Source organism: Macrosteles quadrilineatus, unplaced genomic scaffold, assembly GCF_028750875.1.
Source record: "Macrosteles quadrilineatus isolate MER2022 unplaced genomic scaffold, UCM_ALF_1.0 Scaffold_20__1_contigs__length_2534061, whole genome shotgun sequence".
Classification (NCBI taxonomy): Eukaryota; Metazoa; Arthropoda; class Insecta; order Hemiptera; family Cicadellidae; genus Macrosteles; species Macrosteles quadrilineatus.
This window is the reverse complement of record NW_026542613.1, coordinates 1,595,229-1,617,288: the sequence shown is the minus strand read 5'-3', so window position 1 is coordinate 1,617,288 and position 22,060 is coordinate 1,595,229. Positions and strand designations below refer to the sequence as shown.

The 22,060-nt window shown below is 33.8% G+C and overlaps 2 protein-coding genes across 2 annotated transcripts in view; one reads left to right on the top strand and one right to left on the bottom strand.

The window, feature by feature from the left end:
• LOC129005347 (leucine-rich repeats and immunoglobulin-like domains protein 3) overlaps positions 1-22,060 on the top strand; it is a 199,533-nt gene that overhangs the window by 9,109 nt on the left and 168,364 nt on the right. The window lies entirely within an intron of this gene.
• On the bottom strand, positions 3,145-6,048 carry LOC129005385 (uncharacterized protein K02A2.6-like). Its single transcript, XM_054434254.1, has one exon. The coding sequence runs from the start codon at positions 6,046-6,048 to the stop codon at positions 3,145-3,147; it is 2,904 nt and encodes a 967-aa protein (XP_054290229.1).

The following is a 22,060-nucleotide window of genomic DNA, read 5'->3' as shown; positions in this document are numbered from 1 at the left end:
TTCGAGGTTACTTTTTAACTTTGTACAATTAAATCTACAGTTCTGTTCGATCGATTTTGTTAAATGATGTGTCTTTGGAAGGCGTAAACTCTTTGAGTTGCTTTTTCGTTTGATGTGTATTTTATAGCGGTAAGTTTAATAGTATAAAAATTATAAAGCATTAAAAAAGGGTCCATCATTTAGAATAACCCTGTATATTAAACATTTTCAATTTGTATTGTAATCCATCGACTTGCACAGAAATGTTATATTACAATCACTAGTAAAATAGGATGAATTTTGATTGGTCATTCGGTTATGAATTAATTAAAATATTACCGAAAATAACTTAAATGTTAAAAATAGCTTTAACATAATTGCATATCCTTAGTCTGTCAACATTAATTTGAAATATTCACTCATAGAAGTGGTCATACAAAATTGAACTTCGGAAGGGAAACTTACAGAAAGCCAGAGTCTATTATTGATTCTCGGCTCGATTAGATGATCATTACAGGTAGGAGGTAAACGTTAATCGATCTAAGAGACCAAGGACTCGCACTAACAATAGGTAAGAGTGTTGTAGAATTTTAACTACAAATTTTATCTACTAAACTAGCTCAAAACAGTTTAAAAGGGTTAAAAAGGGTACCTTCTGTAAAAAGGGGCACAGAATATCCTGTAAAATATATTTGTGTCATATATTTGTGTCAATTTGTGTACGAGGTGTACATCTTTTATTAGACTAGATTTATTAGTGTAAAGGACTAAAAAATCAGTGAGAATAGATCCATCAGCACAATCAGCGTCAGGGAGTAAAAATAAACTAATAAGTGATTAATAAGTGGTTAATAAGTGGTTAATAAGTGATTGTTTGGACCCACTGATCAAACGAAAACTGTAGTCTGTCACATCGATACTGTGTCTACTACTGTAGTGAGACTAGATCCATAAGCACAATTTAGTGTCAGGGACTAACAACATCAGTGATTGTTTGGACTCACTGATCACACAAACACCTGTCAACTAGAAACAACTGAAGTCTATTACATCAATACTGTGTTCTACTACTGTAGTGAGACTAGATCCATCAGCACAATCAGTGTCAGTGACTAACAACATCAGTGATTGTTTGGACTCACTGATCACACAAACACCTGTTAACTAGAGACAACTGTAGTCTGTCACATCAATACTGTGTTCTACTACTGTAGTGAGACTAGATCCATCAGCACAATCAGTGTCAGTGACTAACAACATCAGTGATTGTTTGGACTCACTGATCACACAAACACCTGTTAACTAGAGACAACTGTAGTCTGTCACATCAATACTGTGTTCTACTACTGTAGTGAGACTAGATACATCAGCACAATCAGTGTCAGGGACTAACAACATCAGTGATTGTTTGGACTCACTGATCACACAAACACCTGTTAACTAGAGACAACTGTAGTCTGTCACATCAATACTGTGTTCTACTACTGTAGTGAGACTAGAACCATCAGCACAATCAGTGTCAGGGACTAACAACATCAGTGATTGTTTGGACTCACTGATCACACAAACACCTGTCAACTAGAAACAACTGAAGTCTATTACATCAATACTGTGTTCTACTACTGTAGTGAGACTAGATACATCAGCACAATCAGTGTCAGGGACTAACAACATCAGTGATTGTTTGAACTCACTGATCACACAAACACCTGTCAACTAGAAACTACTGAAGTCTATTACATCAATACTGTGTTCTACTACTGTAGTGAGACTAGATACATCAGCACAATCAGTGTCAGTGACTAACAACATCAGTGATTGTTTGGACTCACTGATCACACAAACACCTGTTAACTAGAGACAACTGTAGTCTGTCACATCAATACTGTGTTCTACTACTGTAGTGAGACTAGATCCATAAGCACAATTTAGTGTCAGGGACTAACAACATCAGTGATTGTTTGGACTCACTGATCACACAAACACCTGTTAACTAGAGACAACTGTAGTCTGTCACATCAATACTGTGTTCTACTACTGTAGTGAGACTGGATCCATCAGCACAATCAGTGTCAGGGACTAACAACATCAGTGATTGTTTGGACTCACTGATCACACAAACACCTGTTAACTAGAGACAACTGTAGTCTGTCACATCAATACTGTGTTCTACTACTGTAGTGAGACTGGATCCATCAGCACAATCAGTGTCAGGGACTAACAACATCAGTGATTGTTTGGACTCACTGATCACACAAACACCTGTTAACTAGAGACAACTGTAGTCTGTCACATCAATACTGTGTTCTACTACTGTAGTGAGACTAGATCCATAAGCACAATTTAGTGTCAGGGACTAACAACATCAGTGATTGTTTGGACTCACTGATCACACAAACACCTGTCAACTAGAGACAACTGTAGTCTGTCACATCAATACCGTGTTCTACTACTGTAGTGAGACTGGATCCATCAGCACAATCAGTGTCAGGGACTAACAACATCAGTGATTGTTTGGACTCACTGATCACACAAACACCTGTTAACTAGAGACAACTGTAGTCTGTCACATCAATACTGTGTTCTACTACTGTAGTGAGACTAGATCCATCAGCACAATCAGTGTCAGGGACTAACAACATCAGTGATTGTTTGGACTCACTGATCACACAAACACCTGTTAACTAGAGACAACTGTAGTCTGTCACATCAATACTGTGTTCTACTACTGTAGTGAGACTAGATCCATCAGCACAATCAGTGTCAGTGACTAACAACATCAGTGATTGTTTGGACTCACTGATCACACAAACACCTGTTAACTAGAGACAACTGTAGTCTGTCACATCAATACTGTGTTCTACTACTGTAGTGAGACTAGATCCATCAGCACAATCAGTGTCAGTGACTAACAACATCAGTGATTGTTTGGACTCACTGATCAAACAAACACCTGTTAACTAGAAAAAACTGTAGTCTGTCACATCAATACTGTGTTCTACTACTGTAGTGAGACTAGATCCATCAGCACAATCAGTGTCAGTGACTAATGAAATAAAATCAAGAACTAACTTAAACTCATTTAATCATAGAACAAAATATAACATTATTTGTTTACATTTTCATAATAAACATAAAACCAAATTATCAGCTGATTCCAATATATTACACTTTTCCCTCCTCATCGTCTACCGCACCTTCTCTTCTTCGCAGTTGATCCGAATGTTTTCTTTTTATCACTCCACCACACATGACTTCATAAGAGTATAAGCCATTGCGTTTGACTATTGTTCCTGCTATCCAACCAGGGTTATTCTCTTTTTTCATCCATACTTCTTCCCCTTCACTGAATGCTCTTAAGGTTTTCTTTTGAGTTGGGTTTTGTTGTTCCTTCCAAATTTTCAGATCTAATTGTTGTCTAAGGTTTGGTTTCATGTTGTCCAACATAGTTGGCATTCTTCGACCTAGAAACAACTCTGCAGGGGCTCGTCCTGTTGTTTTTTGTGGGGCATTTCTGTAACTGAACAACACATTTTGCAATGCCAATGAAGAATCATTAATTTCTTGTTTTGTTGTTCTGTAACGCCTTTTCAAAGTCCCTATTAGACGTTCGACTAAGCCATTACTTCTAGGATGATAAGGAGTAGTTCTTATATGTCGAATTGAATGTCTCTTGAAAAATGCTTCCATTTCAGTAGAGACAAACTGTGGCCCGTTGTCAGTTACTACTTGTGATGGTATCCCATACCTGCTCATCCACGATCTTAATCTTTGAATTATGGCAGTTGAAGTCGTTGTTCTTAAACATTCAACTTCTGCCCACTTAGATAGCGCGTCAATCCCTACTAACCACATTACTCCATCAACTGGTCCAGCTAAATCCAAATGAACTCTTTCCCACACTTTTTCAGGAATGTTCCATGGATAGACCGGGACTTCTTCAATGTTTCCTCTGTTTTCTTGACATGCTTCACAAGTCTTAACATGCATTTCAACGTCTTTGTCAATGTTAGGCCACCATACATAGTATCTGGTAATTGATCTCATAGCTGAAATTCCAGGATGGCCGCAGTGCAAAATTCTCAAGATTTTTTTTCTCATATTTGTTGGCACAACAACTCTACCAAACCACATCAAAACACCATCTTCAACTGATAATTCTTCTTTCCTTTGTTTAAATGTTTTAATGTTATCTGGTACCTTCTCTGGCCATGAATTTAGCACATAACTTTGTACTAATTTTATCTCCTTGTCCAAACTGCTGTTATGTTTGAGTTCCTTATAGGACACCAATGTCTCAACTTTATCCATGTTTAAAAACTTTATGTCTCTTACATCGGTAGATTCTTCTCTGATTCTCATGGGAAGACGGGATAGTGCATCAGCACAAACGTTTTCATCTCCTTTCCTGTACTTGATTTGAAAATTGTACTGATTCAGTTCTAGGGCCCATCTCACTAACCTATTGTTCATTACCTTTGGAAGATTCCGGTTTTCTCCAAATATTCTTTGAAGGGGTTTATGATCGGTGACAAGTGTGAAGCTTCGTCCATATACATTTTGGTGAAACTTTCTTACAGCAAATAAAATTGCAAGTGCTTCTCGATCAATATTCGAGTATCTTTTCTCAGCATCTGAAAGAGTTCTGCTAGCATACGCGATTGGTTTTTCCAGACCATCTTCACACTTGTGCATTAAGACACTCCCAAGACCGTCTTCGGACGCATCACACACCAACACTAGAGGTTTGGATTCATCATATGGAACAACTGTGTCTTCTTCCGAAAGAATCATTTTGACCTTTGTAAATACTTCATCTTCTTTCTCTGTCCAGATCCATTTTGATCTGTTGCTAGTAAGTCGATGTAACCTTGAGCACAGCGCATGCAACCTAGGGATAAACCTTTCATAATAGTTTATGGATCCTAAAAAAGACCTAAGCTGTTTGACATTTGTAGGTTTAGGTGCCTTTTGTATTGCTTCGATCTTCTCTTTTGTTGGATGGATACCCTGTTCATCGATAATGTGTCCAAGATAGGTGACTGAATTCTGCATGAATCTACATTTTTTTTTCTTCGCTTTTAGCCCTGCGTTACTCATTCGTTTTAATACTTCCTTTAAGTTCATGAGGTGTTCTTCTTTGTTTCGGCCCGTAATGATTACATCATCTAGAAGTACCCCCACTTGTGGTATGCCTTCAAGGAGCTTCTCCATGTATTCCTGAAAGATACCTGGGCTGGAGGTTATACCAAATGGTAGTCTCTTGTATCTATAGTATCCAACGTGCGTGGATATTACCAGATATTTTCTGTCTTCCTCTGATACTTCCATTTGGAGATATGCATCTCTCAAGTGAACAACTGAATATTGCTTCCCTCGAGATACTTTATTCGTCAGTTCCTCAAAAGTTGGCAAAAGTGTTGTATGGGTAACAATGTTTGGGTTTAAGGTTACCCGAAAATCTCCACATATTCTAATTGTGCCATTTTCCTTCTCAACATTTACTGTTGGTGTTGCCCATTCGATAGGAGTTTTGGAAGGGTCTACCTTTTCTATAACACCGTCACTTACCAGTCTGTTTAGTTCTTGCTCAACTCTACTTCTTAGTGGAAAAGGCACTCTGCGAGCAGGAAAACACCTAGGCTCTGAGTCACTCTTAACATGTATCTTCGCCTGATATCCTTTAATGGTTCCCAATTCTTTCTTAAATACATCACTAAACTCAGAAATAACTTGGTTAATTTCCTCTTCGGTTACTGTAGAAGCATTTTCATCTTTATTGGTGTTATCCAACTTACGAATCGTAACACTAGGTGGTAATTTCATGTTGAAGGCAAGCATCCATGGTAATCCAAACAAAGGAGATTCGTTTCCATTTACCACAGCAGCCTTAAGTTTCCTAATCTGTCCATCAACTTTAACATTAACTTCACACTCTCCTAAAACATCCAGGGTATTGTTTCCATAAGCGACAAATTTTGTTTTACATGCCCTCAAATTTGGTGATCCTATTTGTTTCCACAGGGGTGCATCAATCATCGATGCTCTAGCTCCTGAATCAAACTCCATGGTTGTTGGTACTTCATTTAGGGTAACATTAATTTGTGCTCTTGGGATTTTCCTATTAGGTTTAAGTTCAGAAATTCCTAACTGTACCTCTTCTTCCTCAGATTTTATGTCTGTGTCGTTGATTTGGTTCAAATAGGCCTTTTTTGAACGACAATGTCGCGGAAAATGACCCATTTTCCCACAGAAGTGACATTGTTTTGTCTTTTTGGTTCCACATTGTCGTGAGAAATGACCTTGCCTTCCACATGAAAAACACTTAGACTTTTGAGCTGGACAAAATTCTCCACTGTGTACTAGTCCACACTGATTACAATCTTCTGTAGAATGGCTGTAGGTTTCTTTTGCCGAATATCTATTTTTCTTATCATAGCTATGTACCTTGTTAATTACAGGCATAGCTTCATCTAAAATATTCATTTCCCGCTTAGCTCTATCCATCGCTTCAGCTAAATCTACCAACTCATTTAAAGTTAAACGTGAACCATCTTTATTTATGCCTTCTGGCCACCTTTGCCTGATTTCAACTTCAAACTGTGGAAAGTTAACGCCACCAGCAAATCTATCCCTTACTCTTTCCTCAAAATACCTGTCGTATTTACAGTAGGAGGCTAACTCTTTTAAACGTAAGACGAAATTTGAAAAACTCTCATCATTTCCTCTCACACATTTTTCAAAGTCTAGTCTCGCTGCAAAGATTGTTTTACTAGGTTTATAAACACACCGAAATGTATCAAGCAGTTCAGTCATTGGTATGTCATAAATTTGCCTAGGTAAAACGAAATTAGATACCTTTTTGAGGGGTACAGGTCCAACATATGCTAGAAGAAGATCCCTTCTGGCCTCCTCAGTTTCATCACTGTCATCACCCAATCCCTTTACCTTGCACATCAATTGGAAGTGAGCTTCATAATCCTCCCAGTTGAATTTTTCATCATATTGTTCTATTGAAAACTTTTCCATTCTCTTTCGCACCTCTTCTTTATTGTTCCAACCAATATCTTCACATCTTTGGGTTCGTTTTTTACTCATCGTCGCCAGTGAAATAAAATCAAGAACTAACTTAAACTCATTTAATCATAGAACAAAATATAACATTATTTGTTTACATTTTCATAATAAACATAAAACCAAATTATCAGCTGATTCCAATATATTACAACTAACAACATCAGTGATTGTTTGGACTCACTGATCACACAAACACCTGTCAACTAGAGACAACTGTAGTCTGTCACATCAATACTGTGTTCTACTACTGTAGTGAGACTAGATCCATCAGCACAATCAGTGTCAGGGACTAACAACATCAGTGATTGTTTGGACTCACTGATCACACACACACATGTTAACAAGAGACAACAGTAGTCCGTCACATCAATACTGTGTTCTACTGTAGTGAGACTAGATCCATCAGCACAATCAGTGTCAGGGACTAACAACATCAGTGATTGTTTGGACTCACTGATCACACACACACATGTTAACAAGAGACAACAGTAGTCTGTCACATCAATACGGTGTTCTACTACTGTAGTGAGACCAGATCCATCAGCACAATCAGTGTCAGGGACTAACAACATCAGTGATTGTTTGGACTCACTGATCACACACACACATGTTAACAAGAGACAACAGTAGTCTGTCACATCAATACGGTGTTCTACTGTAGTGAGACTAGATCCATCAGCACAATCAGTGTCAGGGACTAACAACATCAGTGATTGTTTGGACTCATTGATCACACAAACACCTGTTAACTAGAGACAACTGTAGCCTGTTACATTAATACTGTGTTCTACTACTGTAGTGAGACTAGATCCATCAGCACAATCAGTGTCAGGGACTAACAACATCAGTGATTGTTTGGACTCACTTATCAAACAAACACCTGTTAACTAGAGACAGCTGTAGTCTGTCACATCAATACTGTGTTCTACTACTGTAGTGAGACCAGATCCATCAGCACAATCAGTGTCAGGGACTAACAACATCAGTGATTGTTTGGACTCACTGATCACACACACACATGTTAACAAGAGACAACAGTAGTCTGTCACATCAATACGGTGTTCTACTGTAGTGAGACTAGATCCATCAGCACAATCAGTGTCAGGGACTAACAACATCAGTGATTGTTTGGACTCACTTATCAAACAAACACCTGTTAACTAGAGACAACTGTAGCCTGTTACATTAATACTGTGTTCTACTGTAGTGAGACTAGATCCATCAGCACAATCAGTGTCAGGGACTAACAACATCAGTGATTGTTTGGACTCACTTATCAAACAAACACCTGTTAACTAGAGACAACTGTAGCCTGTTACATTAATACTGTGTTCTACTACTGTAGTGAGACTAGATCCACCAGCACAATCAGTGTCAGGGACTAACAACATCAGTGATTGTTTGGACTCACTTATCAAACAAACACCTGTTAACTAGAGACAACTGTAGTCTGTCACATCAATACGGTGTTCTACTGTGGTGAGACTAGATCCATCAGCACAATCAGTGTCAGGGACTAACAACATCAGTGATTGTTTGGACTCACTTATCAAACAAACACCTGTTAACTAGAGACAACTGTAGCCTGTTACATTAATACTGTGTTCTACTGTAGTGAGACTAGATCCATCAGCACAATCAGTGTCAGGGACTAACAACATCAGTGATTGTTTGGACTCACTTATCAAACAAACACCTGTTAACTAGAGACAACTGTAGCCTGTTACATTAATACTGTGTTCTACTACTGTAGTGAGACTAGATCCACCAGCACAATCAGTGTCAGGGACTAACAACATCAGTGATTGTTTGGACTCACTGATCAAACAAACACCTGTTAACTACACACAATTATTGCAGGTCGCCATTTCAATACCGTCACTGCTACTGTTTTCTGACTAGATCCACGTCTTTATTATTAAGTTGCAACTCTTTAGGAATCTTAAAATATGAGTTATGTTATTACTAGTAGCATAAAATACAGTATCTACTACTCAAACATTTACATGTTTTAAGTAAAACTAAAAACACGCTTTAGTAATGCCGTAATGTTCTTTTAGGAGGTTGGTTACCTGTTTTTACAGCTTTTATTCGCATACGTTGGATGTAATGCCTGATCTTGAAACGAACTATGCTTAGTAAAGGATAAGCTGGTACAGAATAAGAATGAACTGTACTGGTAATTTAATTGGTAACACCAGGAGACGAACCTAAAACATAACTTCTTATGCTTTACACTCCTTTTTTCTATTGACTGATCCAACGAACCAACCTTTTGTTTAATAAGGTTCAATTATTTAATTAGTTAACAAAAGTTTTCTTAAAATAGTCATTAGTTATCTTTACCAGTTTAGTAGTATGATTCAGTTATTGAGGATTAAGTCTCCAAACCCCCAGAAATCCATACATTTTGTCTGGCAGGTAAGATATCCTGGCTTATACCAGACATTATGTTTGTACACGGCACTTTACCACAATAATGACTTTAAAGTTTGATCCGGACGGAAATTGCAACGTAACAAAGTTTGGTAATTACAAACTGTAATTGTTCACAGGACCGTTTGGTTTAACTTTTGATTGCAACATTTTGCGTCATCAAAGACTTTAACCGCAAATTTATATGAGTTTCTATTTTTAGGTAAATTGGAATATATAATTCTGGCTATATTATAAAAAATAACGTTATTTCCAGGTTTGTAACGGAATTGTTTACAACGTAGGGTTAATAAATTCCCGAAATAGATTTACAGAGTTATTTAACGTCGAGGTAGGAAAGTTAATTGTTATTAATATAAATTAATTGGTGATAAATCAATATTAATGTGTATACATGACTAGTAGTGAAAACGTAATCCTTACTTACCACGATTGGACTCTTATTTATATGTGTAAATTGAAATTTTAAACTTTGCATTGTGTATAAATTTAAAAAATACAACCTTCAAAAATCAGTTTAAAATCTTTAAAAGGTCATGATGGATCAAGATTTGAAATAAACTGCTACGACGTGCTTTGGAATGAGAGTACTTTTTATATTGTTATTGACAGGCAAATAAAGTCAATACAATTGGATACAAAGTTTACAGGCAATTGATATTTTTTACAGTTTGTCGTTAACTATGACAAAACACTATTTGAAGCTCGCCTTTACAAAATAATAAACATAATACAGTAGAAAAAAGTGAATCCTAAATTTGGTTGTGTTATTTGTTGAAAAATTATAAAAATTAAATGAATGAATAAAGAAATGAAATAATATACACATAATATACAGCATGAACAAAATACATACTTCCGATTACATAAATTATCACTAAATTATCAGCTAAGACTAAAATAAAAAGAACATTAATTTCTGTATTACTTATATTATATATTAAATAATTATTTCTAGATTCCTTAAACATCTTTTACACTTGGAAACGCTTGCACTTATTTATAAATTTTTATTATACATTTATTGCATATTGTATTGTTTTTATTAATTTCCATTGATTTTTTTATGAATCCGTTTTAAGCATTTAGTTTCGTTACAGGATATTTCCACTCAAACAGGGTTACCAATCTCCGGTGAATGTAAAACTTTCAAGTTGTTTTAAGATTGAATAGACTTATCTGCGTCTGATGTGTTTCGAACTTAGGCTCCAATAAATGTTTGGTTAATTGGTTTACAGTTGTTTGTCAGTTTATGATCAAAATGGAAACTAATTTGGTTTGATGTTCTGTTGAAGTGGATCTTACCTATGGATTCATAGATTGATTGAAGTCTCTTTAATACAATATTAAATAAACACATTTGTATCATTAAAATTTTTTTAGTTAATTGTTTAAAGTGTTTTAATCTAAACTTTGAGATAACCCCGTGTTTTCTTCTTTCTTAGGGTGTTTAATTAATTTCGATATAAAATTACATTATATGGGTGAGTGACGAATAGTGACTTAAAAATCCAATAATTGAGCTTCATGAAAACATGATGAAAATACTTCAGTACAAAATTAGTGTGGCTAAGTTTTAACATCTAAAAAAATAACTAAAACCAGCATTTTAAGGGATTTGTAAAGCAAACTATATTATTAAAAACATAATAACTGTTTAGTTAATTATTTTAAGTAATTACCTTATATTGTGTTATCTGTTGGGGGAGCGAGCTGGCGTAGTGGTTAGAGCGCGGGACTTCAGTCCCTGAGGTCCCGGGTTCGATCCCCGCTAAGTCACCAATGGATTTTATCTAAGTGATAATGCCGCAACTCCTAGGTCTAGCCTGAACTAATGTGAAAAACAATCCCAGGCTCGTGCCTAGTGTCCTAGGACAAAAAAAAAATTGTGTAATCTGGATGCAAATTAAGTATACCGTTAAGTTGATTTGCTACGTGATATGGTTGTGGTTTGGAGCATATATACATTATTAACGAAACATTCCTTCTAAAAGGAGGTACCTCTTCCATAGGAACACATCCCTCTTTGAACACTCAACCAATCATTTTGTTTTGCTTTAGTAGACTTCTTATGTACCGGTATGTAAATAAAAACAAAAAAACATGCACAAAACACTGGACCCCTCATTTATTTAAATTTGTAGCAGGACACGCGCGGTTGGTACGGTTATAAAACATGGTTTTCCACTCTGTTCTATTAAGTACAGACTACACCAGACGGAAACCCTAATGCTGACGCAATGTTGCCAACGTGAAAACATAACAAAGTGTAACGTAAATTATATGAAAAAACTTTTGAAAACCTAAGAATAAACTTATGAGTGTAGATTTATAAACCTAATCTATAACAGAGCAAATCTATCATCCGATGCTCTCTATTTCTTTTTTAGATTATATTGAACAACATAATATGTACCCAAATTTAAGGTACTTTTAAAATCGTTTGGATATTAAATAAAGTTTGATATTTTTTTCCAACCTAGTCATTAAACATCAAAAGGATCGTTGGCTGTTTGACTGGCCATTTTTCACTCGTTGGGCCGCAAAAAGAACTCTTTGCCCTTCAAGGTCTAATAGTTAATTCATACGCTGCGCTGCCTTGTCATAGTGATAAAATTCTCGACTTTCTCATTTTTTAAAACCAGTCATGGACATTGATTTCGATTTCATAGCATACATTAATTGACGTAGAATAGAAATGTTCCATGATTTTCATATAATTTGTTTGAATATGTTTAAGCGTAAAACCTTTTATTTAAAACATTGTGCAGCAACATAAATAAATACGTATTCAAAAGTGATTATGTATGATTAATTGGATGAAAGAATAACTTTTGAATTTACAAAACCAATATAAATTTTCGGATATGCATAATCGCTGTATATATGTATGAAGATTTCTGCTAAAATAAGTCATCACTCTTTAGGTTTGTTTTCGTATGAAAGGATGAGGTGTTGTATAATAATTATCAAAGAATAATTATTTATTTTATATAAGAGATTTTGAGGAAAACATTTTTGTTACACCTAGTCGTTTTTTTATTACTACAATAGACATGAGTATTCGGGTGTAGGTCTTAAAACTATAATAGTAATTTAACTTAACGTAGGTTTGTCCCGAAACTCTGGAAATTTGACATTAATTTCTTAGTTTTTTAAAGGTGAAAAGCCTCAGATTCGAGTGTAATAAGGTGTCTTTTGTCATCACATTATAATCCTTTAAAAAATTATAATAAAAATGCCGGGGTTTCCAAAATGTACAGCTAAATAGATTGTCAGGCAAAGCAATAAAAAAAAGAATATAACTGCGTGGCAAAATAATTTCCATTTTAATTAATAAACAAGGATTTACTTTGTTAAAAGCTCAAGAGAAAAGTACACTAATGCTAAAAGCTTAGTTTGGTTGATATTCTACTTTAAAATAAATCCCTTACTACTATTCTTTAATCTCAACGTGTACATACTGAAGTAGGTAATTAGAAATGGATTTTTTTTTAGAGTCTGTTGATACAGTGGAGCGAGCTGGTCTAGTAGTACAGCGCGCGGCTCCGGAGCACGAGTTCCTGGGTTCAAGTCCCGCCAATCACCAATGGATAAAATCTATGTGATAATGCCGCGACCCTCTAGGACGAGCCTGAAGTAATGTTTAAAACAGTTCCGGGCTAGAACTAGCACCCTAGTGTGGGACAAAAAACTCTGTTGATAAATTTTCTACCTCCAAATTGGCGTTTGAAGGTGCAAACCAACGCTCATTATGTTGTTTTGATCATCCAACGCCTTTATGTCAGATCAAAGAGTTCATTGCGTGAAAGTACTTGAAAATCTCCTCACCCCCCTCGTAATCATTGTCTTGCTGAAGTATTACCATAGAGAAATCTTTTACCTGTCTTATATCTAATACAGAACCACGTTCTGGTTGAATATAGTACATAATAGGTAAACGAAATTCAATAACTCTAATAATAAAGTGAGTATAGACATACGAATCTTAAATTGATGGGATCAATTTATTACGAGCTCACATTTATATTAAAAAAAAGACAAATACTTTTTTCTTGTTTGTTTGGTTTTAGTTCGAACTAGTCACATTTCTCTCAAAACCATTAGATTTTCGCCCTACAACAGATAGAAGAAAAATCAAGACAGTTAAAAACGAATCATGAATAAGTTATCACATATTCTGTACACATAAGAAATATTAGTGACTAAATTTAATTTTAAACTGTATAATGTCTGCAACGAATGTATTTGTTGTTGTTTACTAAATTGTTTTACTGCAAACTCATAATTGTTCATCAAATCTGAAACAGAAAATTATTCATTACTAATAAGGTTCGTTTGCAAATTTGATAACCAGATTTGCTGAAGAACTGTCGGGAACGGCTTGTAGAGTTATGATAGTCAAAGTTTCATACAAAATGTTTGCTTGGTTAATAAGTTAAATTGGTCAAATTGCCTGATTGGCGTATCTGGGTCATATAGTGACGTAATTGAACCCAATGCAACATTCAACACAGCAACATGTTTTAACTACCATGGGCAACAATTGAATACCGGAAAAACATATGTTTTTAGATTACTCAAACTACTACATGGCTCACTGATTTTTGTGTCGCGAAAGCTCAATTTTAAATTTTTAGTATAAGCCTACTGAACTTCTTTTCAAAAAAGAAAATAAGCGATACCCTCTTCATTTACAAGATTTATAATTCTAAAGGTTTTTGTTACAATAAATCACTATTAAATATAAATAAACCATTTTCTTTCTTTTTTATAAGCCATCAATAATATGTACAAGATTCTGAGAAAAATTTGTAAATTTGTAATAGTTTAAGACTATATCCAGCTGTCATTAATCATAAGAGCATAGGAATTCACCTAAATAGTCGTAGTAAAAAAGGGTGTCAGCAATTTATTTATCAAGCTACACTGCTCTTCTCATAAGAATTTACATTAAATCTGCATTCAAATTCAGAATAAAATATCTACAAACTAGCTGTTTTAGTTTAGCAATAAATTGATTTTAGTTCAAGTTATAGAAATTTTTTTCACAAAAACGATCTGAGCCGAGTTAAAAGATGTCTAAAGTGTTGGCAAAGGTAATTAAGTAATTGACATTTACGAGTCGTTATCGGATCCGACCTTTCAGCTAATTACCTCTCATCAAGCATCACATGGAGTAATTGACATTAGACCAATTACCGATCTAATGTTACATTCGCATCAACTCATCATGACGATCCATTGATACACCTTAGGTTATATGTAGACTTGCGTATCTGTTGGCACAAACAACCGAATGAAAATATCGTTTATTTGATTGTTTTATTCGAAATATCGTTTGGTTACTTTACCCTTTTAACCTTACCTAACTAACTAAACGATATATCGAATAATCGATATATCGATCAATATTTTCATTCGGTTGTTTGTTGTTGTTGGTAGACTTTCGTATCTGTTGGCTCAAACAACCGAATGAAAATATCGATTATTCGATTGTTTCATTTGATATGTAGTTTGGTTAGTTTGGTTAGTTTAACATTACCTAACTTACTAAACGATACATCGAATAATCGATATATCGATCGATATCTTCATTCGGTTGTTTGTGCCAACAAATACGAAATTCTACCGATTACTATTAATCAAGTAAAATATTTAAAAGTGTGTGATTGATTGCAGTTAATATTTTGACAAAACACCACTTACATCACGCTAACCCTACGAGTAGTAGGTGTTTTCGTCATCTTTGAGAAAAGAAACACGATGACATATCAATTAATTAAAGTCGTTTGAGACCAATGTTATACCAATATACCTCAGAGATCGAACAATCATTTCAAACTTTATATCAGTGAAAATGCGTAGCATTGTACAATTTGAATACAGCAAAGTGGAAAGTTTATGTAAAGTTTTCTTTCCGTTTTCAGAGTTGCCAACTGAGGTGTCAAAGTTCATAATCTTCTAAGCGTGTTTGGAAACAACAAAATACCTCTTGAATAAACGAAACTTTGCATTACAATTTATGACTTTTGATAAGGAAAGATGTACTATTACATTATTCCAGGTATATGATTATAATTTAGTTGCCTTAATCTTAATTTTCAAGGAAATATAGACGGATGGAAGAAACTTTTTTTATATGACATAAATTGTTTTAGACTACTTTTTGTTAAATAACGATGCGCTTGTACGAACTACTATTTAATTAAGAAGACACAAGAGTAGACCCATTGCAGAGCATTGCATTAAAACACCAGAATAACATGTAAATATTAACATCGATAATTGACGAAACATAGAATGAGGAGATGGATAAACAACCATTTGCCATTTGCTACCAAGATATACGTATCTAAAAAAATTGTTTCAACTGAATTTTGATTTAATATTACATTGCATTTAAATGCATACAAATAAATACAACCTGCACGGATTGAATTTTGATATACACCTTAAACACATGTTTCTAATTATTGGCGACGGTTTAGTGAGAGATACGTCATTGATCAGCTGTTTTGTCACGCGACATATCGTGACGTAACTGACAATACGTGAGACGTTAGAGAAGTTTGACGTTCTGAGGAAATACAACTAAGAATAACCTTTGGTAAACTTTCCTTCACCATTAGAGTTATTTTAAGATACCTCTGGTTTATAATATAATACTATCTAGTTTATTTAGTTATCATTTTTACGCTGTCAGGATAATTGCAAGTAACCCTAGGCTTATATCTAGTTGAAACAAATTAAGAAGTTTTAAGGATTTAAAATATTTTTCATTTTGATATACCTAATGGATTTAAAAATATTATTAACTAGCTGTACCCGCGGGCTTCGCCCCGTTTAACTTCATGAGTATTCGCATGGCTCATTCGCGTCCTGGTTGAAGTTCGTTCGCTACGCTCACTCACCTTTAGGTTGGAGCTCGTTCGCTGCGCTCACTTGCCTTCGGGTTAGCTCGTTCGCTACGCTAACTCGCCTCCAGGTTGAAGTTCGTTCGCTACGCTCACTCACCTTTTGGTTGGAAATTAGCCGTTGTCAAAAATTAATAGTGCTGCACCCTGTTGGTAATCCTTGTAACTTTTATGCTATTGCACGTCATAGAACAGAACCAACTTGTTTAATTGAAACAGCTGTTAAGATTCATTAATTCCTTTTAAATATGAAAAATCATAAGATTAACATGGGGAACTACAGAGCCACTGGGGCGGAGCCCGAAAGGGTTTTTGAGATAAGAATATGCTTTAATGTTAATCGGGAATGTGAGCTATCATCATGCCAAATTTCAGCCCAATCCGTCCAGTAGTTTATGCGTGATTGAGCAACAAACACACACACAAACATACACACAAACATACACACAAACATACACACAAACTCACAAACTTTCAGATTTATAATATTAGTAAGATAGGCGTCCAACAATTTTATAAAGTACTTATAAATTCATTTTCAAACACCATGTATATATCGATTTAGCAATTCTAATTGTGTATTTATTTGATTAGCATAGAATCTTTGGAAGCCGTCAAGCCGACTTATTAGGAGAGTATTAAGATAAACAATCACCATGTCCATTATACCTGTGTTTTTAACTTTACTCATGCAAGAATGTATCTAAATTGGTGAAATATGTTAAACGTGATTGACCATGTTACCATGTACTTTCACATATTTATTGTTAGTCTGCCGTTCAAGTCATTGGCTTGATCAGTAATGCACTAAAAATATACACTACTCGGTTTTTTTTATATTTCGGGTGAAAGCAAACATACAAACACAATACAATGGACGATTCCAGAGCCACTGGGGTGGAGCCCGAAAAGATTTTTGAGATAAGAATGTGTCTATATGTTAATCGGGAATGTGAGCTATCATCGTACCAAATTTCAACCCAATCCGACCAGTAGTTAAAGCGAGATTGAACTTCAAACAAAACACACTTTCACATATAATATTAGTATGATACAAGATTTATGGGAAACGCTATGCAATACGGTCGTATACATTTCTAAAGTGGTCCTATAGAAGGAAATGCGATTCCATTGATAAGATACTGTTGCGTATTCGATATTGTATTCAAGATATACCACCTGCTCCCTCGAGAATACTCCGGGATATTATTTCAAGCTCTTGGAATTCTCTTCGGAGTAATTTTTTCCATTTATTTACACTTCTTTCGAGCAACAACCTCGAAGGAACAAGTGCAACTTTCCGATTTTATTCTGTTAAATGTTAATGAACTTAATGAAGTTTATTTGCTATTAAAATAAATTTTACCATCTACTTAATTAAGCTGCTTATTAATAACGTTTACAAATGTTTGTTATTTTTATTTAATTTATTCTAAAGTGACATTCGGGATTAAAAGAAGCATATTTGGCAATAAATTACTGATAAATAGACTTTTGTGATTTTTAAAGCTTTACTTTCTAATATGGGTGTTACCAAGAAATTAGCAAAACATTAACAAATTATATTTACAATATATATTGCATATTTTAATACGCAATTTACATTAAATTCTATACTTTGCTTTATAAGTTGCCTTTTATGGATGTTACAAAAAAGCTGTTATTCTCCGCATGTCTCGTACCAGCCAAACAACTAGTAACAGAAACACAATGCACTATTTTCTCCTGTCCGTTGTTTTAGCTATTGTTATTATAAAAATATAATTGACAATTTTTAAGGATTTTCATATTTGTATTAGGATCAATTCATGCTTCATAGTTTTTAGGGAATAGAGAATCAAATATACATATTTATAGTACTTATATGAATAACGTTACCTGATAAACGTTTGTATCTACCAAAAATCTTTTTCATATATAACATAGAGTGCACGTTACACCATAAATAATTCAGAATATGACTCACAGAAAATAAACAAATTAAAAATGTATAAAAGCAAATTAGTTATTCCTTGTGGCTGGATTCCAAATCTATTGCGTCGAATGTGTTTACTTGTACACAGTGCTAAAATTTAAGTTAAGTGTTTGTTTTAACTTTGTTTTTGCTAGGACCTGCTAAGAGCGTAAGGACGGTTGTGAAGCTCCAGATGTTGCAATTGTAACAAATATCCCATTCCATTCAGTTATCTGTTTCGTTTAACTGTCAAAGGAAGATAGAAAATCTTCTGGAAATAAATCGTACGTGCTTAGGGAAAATTGGTTAGTTTACTTTCAGCATATTTCTTGTATTTCATTCTGTCAACTGTTTACTCTACGGACTGCTATACCATATGAAATAATGTAACCAAAAGTATTTACCTTGAAAAAATGAACTTTCCTGTAAAAGAAATTAGGTGGTTTACACGTTTTTGTGGCTTGTTGACAGCGTCAACGCACTACTTGTTAATTAATTTCAATTTACTCAATCAAACTTGTAGTTACAATTAATCCCATAGTTTGAAGATCTATTAGAAGAAATTATTATTTTTTGTATTTTAACAAAACGATAATACAAATTTAAAATACCTATATAAAAAAAAAACACTTTACTAACTTATACAGAAAACTTCTAAGATATTTAATATGAAAATAAATTTATCTAATTTAGTTGAAAACAGGCAACCCTTTTTATAAGTAGGTATACTTCTGAGTTTCTGAGAAAGATTAAGGACTCAATGCTTAAAAAATTGCAATCAAATATCGCTAAAGGCAGTTTATTTGTAATCTTTTGATTTCCAAATAATGAAAAACGTGAAAAATTAGATACCAAAGTAAGTAATCTAAAACTAACATTGTATACCTAAAAGAAAATCATATTTTATGGAAAACTAAACATATTTCCGTAAAAATTACAGTTCAAAAGTTATTGTAACTTATGTTATTTTCCCATAAAATAAAAAAAAGGATTTTTGGAGAAAGGCAGGTTTTTATCAAAATTAATATGTTATGGTCCTTATAATTCTAAAAAGATTTTACAACACCCCATTGCTGTAACAATTACGTTTCAAAAGTTATTGCAACTATTGTGATTTTTAACTATAAAATATCATATTTACTCTCACCGCTTACCCATGATAAAGGTTGTTGAAGAGCTTATGGGAGAAAGTATGTGTCAGAATGCTGATACAGTTTATTTTATGAAACACTTTATCTGACTAATTTAATACCGTGATATTAAGTATGAAAGCGTTTATATCCAATCCACTGTCATTAGCTTTTAATGAATTAAATTTTCACAACTTGGGATTTAAAAAAGATAATGTAAACAGGACAAAATGTATTATACCAACTGTGAAATTTACGCACATTGCGATTAAATACTGACAGTGACTACTCCCTAATGATTTCCCTAATTACTTTAATTTAGAGCAAAATATAACTAATTTAACGTAACAAATTTTTCTACCATTAGGTTTTTCCATCTAATTAAAATTCTTGACTAGGCCAATAATAAAGGGTATTTTGACTTAAAAAAAGGTTTTTTAGTGAAATATAGAAATATTCTATTAACATTAAAATGGATTTGTTTATCAAACAAAGGAAACTAGTTTAAGATAATGTGTCTTTGCACCTAAAGATAAATATTTAGAAAGCGTGTTAGTGTAACCACTATATGTACGATGTTTATAATTGAAACATATAATGTTGGAGGTAAAAATCATACTCTGTTTATTATTTCGTGAAAACAGTAAATTAATGGTTAAAAATAAATACGTGAATTTAATATTTACTTTACTTCCCTTGTTCACTTTATATCAGAAAGCATAATTAGAGAATGAAATCTTACTTACAAATTTATTATCTACAGTATTATTCTAAAACGAATTTTTTTGACAAAATGAGAAACGTCAAACTCGTTTGATTGAAATTTTGCAATAGAGTTCCATTCGGTGGGTTCGAAAACCTAAATAATCTCGTTTAATAAAATAAATATTGTAAGCTGGAACATTGCATGCCGTAACATGAAGTTGAAGAAATGCAAACGTTGGTAGTATTATTGACTTTTAAATACTGAAATAGAGGTCATATCAATATATGATGATGCTTCAGTAAATTTTTTGTCGTTGAATATTAAATATTAAGAAAAACTCGTTGATTTAGGAAAAGCTCTTAAGCCAAGTGAAAACATTTGTTTCTCAGCCTTTTGTAACGTGCTTTTACTCTGAAATATATCAACATTAAGTGAAACTAATTTACATTATAAACATCCTAAGACGTTTATTAACCTTTAGGTGTTTTCTTGTCTCATCATCTTTACTCCTTGTTTTAACACTTTTTTAAGTGTTGTTGTAACTAATGTTGGTCATATATTATTTTTTAATGGTGACACTATTTGCTTGACGATCTTAAAGAAAACCATCTCATACAATATATAAAAGTATCCGTTGATGTTTTCTATTTTCATCAATAATTATGTTTGTTTTGTTGTTTACGTACTTGACACATGTATAACAGTTTTGAGCGAAAGATTTAAATGCAAAGAGTATTCTGGCTCAACGAAACCCCGAACTAAAAAAGTAAAAACGATCCCTAACAAAGACAATTTACATATATAACAATAGAACAGTACTTGTTCAACAGTACAATAATGCTGATTAACTTGACCGAGTAATAAAAACAACACGCAATCGATAAAATAACTTTTATGGAAAGTGGGAAAGTTTATAGGACATTGTCTAGTGGAATTGTTACGTGAGAGGGAAAATAAATTGATTAAATAATAATATTCGATGTCAGTAGATGTGAAATCAGAGCTGAAGAACTGCAGACCATTGGTTAAACAATTATTAGGACTAATTAAAATTAACCTGCAAGTTAATGCTATTATCTTTTATTAACAAACCATCCCGGAATAAATTAAGGTCAAAGAAAAAGAAGTTAACCTTTTGGACATTGCTTTACTAAAATTAGGCGATTCAAGTGTCTACAACCAGATACATATCTACTACGACACAAACTTTAAGTTGCTTGTTTAAAGGCAAATACAAGTTTAACGGATGTGATGACAGTTTTTTTTTAATAAGATGAGCTAATTCTTGATCCATGATCATTTGTTAAATGGCGAATTATTGTTTTCTTGGAATCAAATAGATTAATAGTTGAAAACTACATAGGTACATCCACCCACATTATTAACCCCAAAGAAAGCATCGAAAAGGGTTTAGAAAAATACTTTAAGGTGAAAGAAGAATAAACATAAAGAACTGAGGAAGGACCAATAGCATCCGATACATCTCCAGAAGAGAACGACATCTGTTTTATATATTTTGTTCGGTAGTAAAACGAAACAGATAACGTAGTTGATGGGGATATTTGTTACACTGAGAACATCTGTAGATACAGAATTGTTGTCGGTTTAGACTCAGCGGGAGTGTCACTGTTACATTCAACGTTCAACGTCGTTGTAAACACTTCTTGTCCTTGGTTTGCAAGTTGTGGAAAAGATTTATTAATATCTGCTTTAATTTATTTATCTATCATCAGATATACAGTGGATGTTAAAATCATTTACATAATAAACAGTTACAGTTTGTTCGTTGATATAATTTTTACTGGATGTAGATGAACAATTTTTAGAAAACTGAGCAAAGAATTATTTGTCAACCTGTTAT

Excerpts from the sequence above, each read along its gene's own strand:
- LOC129005385 (XM_054434254.1), bottom strand. The coding sequence starts at position 6,048 with ATGGAGTTTGATTCAGGAGCTAGAGCATCGATGATTGATGCACCCCTG.